The 9,619-nt window shown below is 31.5% G+C and overlaps 2 protein-coding genes across 4 annotated transcripts in view; one reads left to right on the forward strand and one right to left on the reverse strand.

Moving 5' to 3' along the window:
- The window catches only part of LOC100159077 (uncharacterized peptidase C1-like protein F26E4.3), a 14,523-nt gene extending 8,746 nt beyond the window's left edge, over positions 1 to 5,777 (forward strand). The window contains exons 1-9 of one of the 3 annotated variants that reach the window (XM_029487102.1): positions 1,666 to 1,906; positions 1,991 to 2,026; positions 2,414 to 2,735; positions 3,134 to 3,200; positions 3,387 to 3,585; positions 4,384 to 4,682; positions 4,750 to 4,949; positions 5,124 to 5,275; positions 5,485 to 5,777. In XM_029487102.1, the coding sequence (XP_029342962.1) occupies positions 1,880 to 1,906; positions 1,991 to 2,026; positions 2,414 to 2,735; positions 3,134 to 3,200; positions 3,387 to 3,585; positions 4,384 to 4,682; positions 4,750 to 4,949; positions 5,124 to 5,275; positions 5,485 to 5,682 (1,500 nt within the window). In that variant the 5' untranslated portion in view covers positions 1,666 to 1,879 and the 3' untranslated portion in view covers positions 5,683 to 5,777. Of the gene's footprint in view, positions 1 to 1,665; positions 1,907 to 1,990; positions 2,027 to 2,413; positions 2,736 to 3,133; positions 3,201 to 3,386; positions 3,586 to 4,383; positions 4,683 to 4,749; positions 4,950 to 5,123; positions 5,276 to 5,484 lie in introns of those variants that run through there. The other 2 variants (XM_001945442.4, XM_008185425.2) reach the window with 2 other exon arrangements.
- Positions 5,778 to 6,602: 825 nt separating this feature from the next.
- Positions 6,603 to 7,478, reverse strand: LOC103309598. Its single transcript, XM_008185436.1, has one exon. The coding sequence runs from the start codon at positions 7,476 to 7,478 to the stop codon at positions 6,603 to 6,605; it is 876 nt and encodes a 291-aa protein (XP_008183658.1).
- Positions 7,479 to 9,619: the final 2,141 nt, after the last annotated feature.

The raw sequence follows: 9,619 nt of genomic DNA on the forward strand, positions 1-9,619 counted from the left end.
AACATAGAGGAAACATGAACTTGGATGACTGTAAGTAATCTGATATACTATATACATTAGTCAAAAGTGGAAACCTGTTTAAACCTATTTCGATGATTTAAATATTTCGCTCAGGACCAATATAAAATAATATTTCTTCATATTATAGATATCATATTAATATAATAAGAGATCGAATATTACATTGATTATATTATTATTGACATCCAAAGAGACTGGGAGCAGCATAACAATAAACTATAGTACGTACAATTTCTTTTTAGTGGGATTCAAATATTAAAAAAGATGTCAGCCCGTTTCAGTGTATATTATTAATTGTTTTTTCTCTCAAACCCAAGCACAACATGGATCAAAGTATCAAATGCATTCACGTTATTTGTTGTAAAAAGTAGATATATATATAAATTCTACAAGATACTTTAAAACTTCAAAATAAAATTAATCCTGTGCAATCTAAAAATATCGAAGATTATTATCGGCAAAATTGTCATGATGGTTATGAATCATGATGGTTAGAAGGTAAAAGGGCGTAAACGCCAATTTTCAAATTGTTAAGGAGTGCCGAAAAACAGATGTTTTCATATGAACTGTGTTACAATCTTAGAACATCGTATAACAATTCGATTTGAGACTTAATATGATTTATAATTAGTTTTTACGTATTTTGTATTGATTAATTGTTCATAATCATAATATATTTGTGTATTTAAAGCCAATTAAAAAAAAAAATTGACTCTTACTCTTTTTTCTGATCATGGCTTTTACACCCCAAATATGTTCTATTGACTATAAAGCATAATGGATAGTTTAATATTGTTATTTGTTTTAATATTATTGATTAAATTCAATGAAGATTTGTAGTAAAAGTATTTCGAAAATTGTAGATATAAACGCTTTTTAGAGTTTTTACAGTGATGACAGAAGCACTGACAAAAATGATAAATTGATGTAACCGCCAACAATGACGTTTACGTATTATCAAGTTTCCTTGAATGCCGTTTACATCTTTTAATAATTGACGTTTACATCCAGTTTTTTCATTCCCACCAATTCTATGCCGTTTACGACCACATATTAAAACATCGATTCTTGGATATATACAAATGATAGCGATGTTTAGGTTCGATTAATCGATGTTTAACAATGCCGTTTACAACAATATGCAAAAACATCGGTTTTGAAAAAAGTGGCGTTTACGCCCTTTTACCTTCTACCCATCGATTATTATTATTATAATATTAATATATTTATTGTATCTAAATCTAATACCTATTATTATTCAATGGATAAAAATATATGGTTATGTTAAAAATCGGTACCTACTGGGTTGTAGCCAAAAAAACTATTGATTTATATCGAATAAATATGAAATAATAATAGAATGAACAAAAAAAACTCTTACTATTTTAAAACAAATCAAATCCTCGTTATTGAACGTACGAGGCCAGAGGGAGCTGATACTATATATCTACCTAATAACGAGCATTAAGTATGTTATTAATTACCAGTGTCAGATTTTATTACCTGTTTTATTAGCATATTATAAAAAATACCATCGTATTTTTTCTTTCAAATAATTTCATAACATTTATGTTGTATATTGAATGGTTATATTAATATTATGATATAATCTTTCGATATACAGCTTCAGGTATAACGTAAAAACGGCCAGTACACGTATATCGTTGATGTTAGTAAGTTTAAAACCAACGTAGTGATAACCAGCAGAATGTAGGTACTTATAGGTAATCATTAATTATTCAACGGACGTTCACGTTAAACTACAAATAATTTTGTTCACAATTTAGATAATAAGAACTCTTGTATTATAGTATTATATAAAAGTATACATTTTTTTGAACTCTAAATCAGCGGAAGCATGTGGATGTTTCTCTTTGAGCATAATGTAAGTAAAATTGTATTTATATAGGTAGGTAATATCATAGTACAAATTTGATTTAATGTTTAAAAATGTTAATTTTTATTTTAGAACACAAGCGTAATATGCATCACCTCGAACTGCAGTGTAAAAATATTTATTTGTAATTTTAACGAATTATTCAAATAGAAATATTATTTTTATTTTATCGGAAGTTGATGGTGACACAATAAAATTATAAATTTCTGTTGATTTTTTCATTGAATATTTGTTTTTTTTTCACTTGTTTTACTGAATAGTGAAATATTATCTGAACACTCGTAGAACTAGACAATATCGTTTATAGTTGTATGACTGTAAATGGTGTCTAGTCCCTCTAGTTCTCTAGTTGATACTTAAGAAGGGTAGTTTTGAATTTTATCTGTTGATAAAATGTATGGAAGTTAGATATTTTACTGCCATATATTTTATTTTATTATACATTTTATCTATCTGTCGTTTAAAAACACTAAAATATGATTTCTTATTTGTCAGATGAAGGCGGGGCACCAGAACTGCAACCAGATGACCGTGATTGCTGTTGCAGCGATGGTCGTGACATTATCATGCTCTTTGAAAATCGTGGCGGCTGACGAAAGAATCGCCGACGACTTGGCCGGGGATTATTGTGCAAATGTTGGATGCTGCGGTGAGAGGCAGGACGATGTTTGCTCCGCGCCGATATTGGGCACGAGGTGTTACTGCGACGATTTCTGCTACCTTAACCGCACCGGGTCCGATGACTGTTGTCCCGACTTCATGTCGGTTTGCAAAGGCGTGGAATCACTTCCACCTGAACCGCTGAAAAACCCTAAACGTGAGTGGTTTTCGGCTTAAGAAGATTCAGCTCATTAATTTTTCACACTCTGCAGATCCACCCGTAACTAATTTAGAAATATTTTAATACGCATTGTGTAGCTAGCTTTAGTATTAGAGATATTTGAGTATTAGAGATACCAACATTTCTCCATTCATCATTTTCAAAAGACAATCCCATCAATATTACAATAGATTTCATTATTAACTTACGAAACACTGCAAAAATCCTCTGATATGAGAAAATCCTCTCTAACTATTCTTGAAAATCCCACTAGGAGGCTAAAAATAAGTTGACTTAGAGACGCATTTGCCATTAATAATTAGCAATTTATGACGCTAGTTATGTCAAAATATTTCGGCTAAAATCATATTATTTTACTAATGTATTTTTTCCAGTACAATATTATACTGAAAAACCGAATTGTAATCTCGGAGAAGTAATGAATATAAATTGCAATGAATGGTGAGTTTATTTTTTTATATTATATATATCACCTACCATCTTAACTAACATGATAGGTGCCTATAATATTCAGAAATGTTTTCAAAAAAAATTTTTGAATTACAAAACATACAATATGACAATAATACATATGTCTCAAAGTTTTTTCTGTATGGGTATAATTATTTTAAATATTATTTATTGTAGCCGATGTCAAAAAATCAATGATACCCCGACGCTGATATGTAACCACAGCGAATGTCTTATCGATCCGTCACTCTTGGACGCGATTAGAACCCAAAGTCGTCAATTTGGATGGTCTGCCAAAAATTACAGTGTATTTTGGGGCGTAACATATGACAACGGACTTAAGTGGCGGCTTGGTACACTGCAACCACCGGAAAAGGTGTGTGGAACATCGATATTCGTACATAAAAAACTTAATCGTGTTTATACGCCATCACGATTTAATGACCATATATAATGTTTAAGTAAATATCCACAGGTACCTTTACTCCGTGCCACGAGAGAACGCAACCTCTCACCGACAAAATAGTATCGAAAACTGGTCTAAGGCCACCGGCGACCACCTGCAGAGTTAGTCGACACATGTTATACGGCGTGATTATAATTCTTTCTTTGTTTTCATTACGTTCGACTGCCTTCACACGTAATAGCGTATTTATTACAAACACGGTGTATATACGGTAACTGGTGAGCGCTTGGAGGTTGAAGTTAGCCTTGCGATTGCTCTAGTAAATTCGAATGATGCGCGAAGTGGTTGCGTTCTCTTGAGGCGCGGAGTAAAGTTGAAACTTGAAATTCAACTATGGGAAATTAAAGTACCTATAGGTTTTTAAAAAAAAATTATGACAACTAATGTAATAATAATTTTTAAACATTGATGAAAACTATTATGTCAATATTAAATATTTAAATTACATAATTGTATGTACTTAAATATTCAAGTAGGTAGGATGTAGGTATAATTATTAACTATTACTACTGTATAAGTTATTGTCAATTGACAAGGCTCTAGAAGTATATTTGTTAGTAGTCCAACTACGTTATTTTGCTGTAGTCCTGTAGTTAAAATAAATTATGATTCTGGTAGGTATTTTACAATATAGATATAGTAATGTACGTTTAATTTTTTTTTCAAATTCTTTTTTATATTGTAGTTTTTAAATGTTTTTTTATACAGATTTTACAAGTTGTACCTTTGAAAGCGGTGTTCCACCAAGATTATCAGCTACCGTCATCTTTTGATCTTCGCAAAGTTTTTGGTGATAAAATTACCGATCCTATCGATCAGGGTTGGTGTGGCGCGTCTTGGGCCATAAGCACTGCTCAAGTGACCACCGACCGTTTTGTTATAATGACCAAAGGACTGATGCGCGATGCTCTGTCACCGAAACACCTGTTGTCCTGTAACAATGATCTACAACGAGGATGCCAAGGAGGCCATTTAACCAGTGCTTGGAATTGGGTTATGACATTTGGGTGAGTGGAAAGAAATATTGACGATTTGACCATGCATGTATATTTATTTGTTCCAAATATTTTGTAGACTTGTCACAGAAGAATGTTACCCGTGGGATGGTCGGGCAACAGATTGTGCGGTGTCCAATCAGAGGAGTAACAATAACTTAATCGTGACATGTCCGCGTTCCGCCAAAACTTCGCCACTTAGACGAGTTGGTCTGATGTACAGAGTTGCTACAGAAGAGGGTATTATGTATGAGATCATGAATTGGGGATCAGTCCAAGGTGTGTAATGTAATTAATTGTACTTACCATTTGTTAGTGACTATGTTATACTTTATATTTTTAATTATTTTACCGGAAACTGAAGCACTCAAACCCTTACTAGAACTCGTATGTACCTGCGACTTGTATGCGTATAAAATTAACAGTAATACCATTATTGTTATGTTTATTTAGCCATGATGAAAGTGTCCAAAGAATTTTTCATGTATGAATCGGGCGTGTACAAGTGTTCAAAATTGGATTTGGGTTCAAAAACAGGATATCATACTGTAAGGATTGTAGGTTGGGGTGAAGAACAACAGAATGGCAGAACAGTAAAATATTGGGTAGGTACATAATATTATATATTTATAAACAGTGAACTTGGATGATAGACAAATGTTTTATGTTTGTAAAAAAGGTTATGGCATGAAACAAAAATGTATTCAAAAAATAATTTCATTGCTTTAGAAAATATTACGTTACATAAGATAAAAAAATATGGCAACTAGCAATAATGTATAACCAGTAAGAGTTTTCTTTGTTCCTTCTATAGATCGTTTCAAACTCGTGGGGACTTTGGTGGGGTGAAAGCGGATACTTCCGGATACTGAAAGGAACCAACGAGTGCCAGATTGAAGACTTCGTTGTAGCCGCAATGCCGGACATTGACAATTTCTGTAACATATCGGATCAGTCTTTCAGAGAAAACGCTTCATACACATTGAATGGCACAAAAATCGATATTTCTTAAGCATGTCTATAAATAAAATGTTTAAGAATATGTTGTAGTCAACTGATCTAGAAAATCACAATTTCACGGAATAAAAATTATTCACATCACCAATACTTATATATTTTTATCATTTATAAAGAAAAAAAAATTTAAAAAAAAAATGTATACCTACCTATATATTTATTTGAATTCCTCCTACTCAGTGCCGTCCCGAGGAGGCCAGGAAGACCACATATTATTATACTATACTGTTTGGCTTTAAGGGCTAATATCGATATTTTTAGATTGCACAGGATTAATTTTATTTTGGAGAGTATCTTGTGGAATATATATAGGTACGTATTTACTCTTTATAACAAATAACGCGAATGCGTTTAACACTTTGATCCATGTTGTGATTGGATTTGAGAGAAAAAACCATTAATATTACACTGACATGTTCTTAACAATTAAAACCCAATAATAAAAATGTTACGTCCTATAATTTATTGTCATGCTGCTTCCGGTTTCTATGGATATCAACAATAATATAATCAATGTAATATTCGATCTCTTACTATCCTAGTATTAACATCTATAATATGTAGAAATATTATTTTATATTGGTCCTGAGAGAAATGTTTAAATCATCGAAATCAGAGCCGCAACAAGCTCATTTCTTCCGTCAAAAAAAAAAATCAACATTTTTAAAATGTTAAACTATTATATAATATATTTGTTTATTAGAAGAGCATGTAATAAGCAACAAGTAATTATTTTAAAATTAATTTTTATTGACACACAAAAAAATAAATCTCATAATTTGACTTTTCTTGATTTGATTGCCGCAAATTCATCGATGGCATCTTCAAAATTAATTTCTCTAGCCACTTAATTTTCTATCGAAAAAATAGATAAAATCGAAAGTCTCTCCTGGCCCATAGATCTCAAATAATTTTTTATGAGTTTGAGTTTGCTAAAGCTACGTTTACTGCAGGCATTGTCAAAAAGATTCTAAATACAATTTCTATGTTTGGATACGATTCTTTTAAATTGTAGTCTTGAATCAGCTGAAGTAATTCAATAACTGTTGCAGATTTAATATGGTCAGCAATAATTGATTTCACTACGTGCTGAAAATCGGAAATCTCATCAATAAATTCTGCACCATTGATGTCTTTTTCGTATTTCATTGCTAAATCCATCGCGGCTTTTTTGAATTCTATAGTACTCATGTTGTACAATGATGCACCAGACAAAACTCCAAAATCATCAGCAACTTCCATTAACTTTTCATATCTCCCATTGAGTTGGTTTTTGAAAACATCAACTGCATTGTTAATATTGATGCGAAGTTGTTGAATTTCCGAAATATGTATTCCATAATACTGTCCTTCGTACAATTCTAATCTTTTCTTTTTTTTTAATCTCATGAATGTGTTTGTTATTCCCAAAGTAGTAACTAATGTAGAAGTACGAATAACATTTTCTTCGAATTCTGTATTACGAAATTCCTGTAGTGAATTTTCTAATGCCTGAATCAGACTTTCAGCTTTATACAAAGTCAAAGTTTTCATTTGTAAAGCTTTAGTAGCACGATCAACTTGACCTAATATTTGATTCCAGACATCAAGGTATAAAAGAAATGTTAAATTAATCTTTTTGAGTAGACTTTGAGCAGAGGAAGTAGTGTCAGCATTTAAATAATTGGCTATCATATTTTGAAGTACTCCATAAACTTCTTTAATTTGAGTATTCAATAGTTTTATGGCATTGGATTTCGAAGACCATCTTATGTTTGAGTGTCTTTTTAATGAAACTTTTAATGTTTTCATCAGAGTAGTACAACGATTGTAGAGCGAGAAAAAACTTAAAAATGCTTTCTACGGTTTCAAAAAAATGTTTCATTTCTGCATTGATTGAAGCAGAATATGTACTCCTGCCAAATTCAAACAGTGGCTTGCACATGGTATATAAAGAGCGAGATTATTTTTTTCTTGAATTCGTGCTTGGACTCCACGATAGCTTCCCGCCATATTAGCACAATTATCATAGCCTTGATCTCATGCATCTTGAATATCGAGTTGATCATTTTGTAATTTCTTCATTATATCAAATACCAATCCTTCGCCGGTCTTTTCTTCAGTAATAATGAAGTCAATAAAACTTTCTTCTATCTTCACTTTTCCATTAGCTATATAGACATATCGAATAATTTCAAACATTTGTTCATTATGAGAGACATCAGGAGTGCAATCAAACAGGAGACTATAGTATTTAGATTTCCGAATCCTCGATAAAATTTCATTACCTACAAACTTTCTTTCCTAATAAATTCACAAATTAATTTTGAATTGTTGGTGATAGATAGTTTACTGACCTTTTTGTATGATTTGAAACAAGCTCTTCTAGTGTTTTGTCATACTTACTGAGTAATTCAACGATATCCAAAAATACGCCACTTCCCTTTACTCCAATTTCTGACGTTGAGCCTCATAATGCTAAATTGTTTTTAGCACAAAATCGCATTTAAAATCGCCCGGAGGATGTGACGCCACCGCTCTTTTTCTAAGAAAATTGCGTTTTGCAATGATTTATCAATACTTTGTGAGTTTTTCAATCTAGCTTCTAAGGTCTTCCATTGAACAAAGTATTTTCGATGATCTGGTGAAGTATCTTGATCTTCAATTATATATATTAAATAATATATTTTTCCAATCAGAAAACCCTTCTTGACGATTAGCAATCAAAGGTATCTGACTTTGTCGATATTCAAACAGGTAACAAGGAAAACAGAACAAAGCATTTTTGTTCTTGGAGTAAATTAACCAATTACGGTCTATGGTTTCACAGTTGGGTAACTGTTTCTTGAACCAATGAGGAAGAAATCGACGTTCACGTTTGTTTGAACACTTCTAAAATCGATATTTTTACCCTGATCCGGGCCATGCAAAATCAAAGTTATTCTCAAGCCATCTGTCATATGTACCCATGATGAAGGGTTGTTGTAATCGATACTGTGTTGTTGAGTAACAGAAATTATCTTCGAATGACTTGATTCAAAATTTTTTTATTTATTAGATTTACCGAATTCGTAACTTAACTTTTCATTTATTTTTTTACGTTATCATGTTGTTTTAATTATGTAATATGCATATTTTTTCCTTTTTTTAATTCTGAGCAGAGCGATGAATGTATTGATTTTACAATGTGTTTTTTTTTTGTGCCTGTCACCACCGTTTGGGGCAGTAAACTGTTTCAATTTTCTTTAACAGTATCTTGTTCGATGGGAAATTGAATCTAGTTGGTGCATTCGGGAGGTCAAAAATCCCCAATAGTTTTCAAAAGCGCCGGAAAAAACAACATACAAATTAAGGAAAAGCGGAAATTTTTACGCAAAATTGTTTTTTGACAAAATTTAATTTAATTTGTGGTGTAACTCTAAAACAAATGAACGTAGATACATGACATTTTTACTACTTATTTATAGTCGCATTTTCTATACTCGATAACATTTTCAAAACATTTTCATTTGTTTTGAAGTGTTTACAGACATTTTCAGTTTAAAATTTTTTGAGCAAATTTCAAAAACGAATAACTGTAGTCTATTGATACATGAAAAATTCACTGAATGTTTATATTCTTATTTCCTATGCACCATACAATTTTGAAAATATTTTAACTCGTTGTGAGCTGTTTACAGACAAATTCAAATTTAAATTTTTTAAATTTTTTTTTCTATAAATATCAATACAATCACTAGGGTTCTATGAAGGTCTCATGGCGATTTTCAGGACATTTATTTTTTTTTAATTTTAGAAAATTATTTGAACGTACAATCAACCATTAAAGAGTATAGTATATTAGTATACCGTCTTAAATTTGCGAATGTGGCCCGCTAGTGCAAAAAGTTAGCTAACCATTTTGGTATGCACATAGACAGTATAAACAATATGGATAGCGTAATAGCGTACCA

The sequence above is a fragment of the Acyrthosiphon pisum genome, chromosome A1 (genome assembly GCF_005508785.2).
Source record: "Acyrthosiphon pisum isolate AL4f chromosome A1, pea_aphid_22Mar2018_4r6ur, whole genome shotgun sequence".
Taxonomy (NCBI): Eukaryota; Metazoa; Arthropoda; class Insecta; order Hemiptera; family Aphididae; genus Acyrthosiphon; species Acyrthosiphon pisum.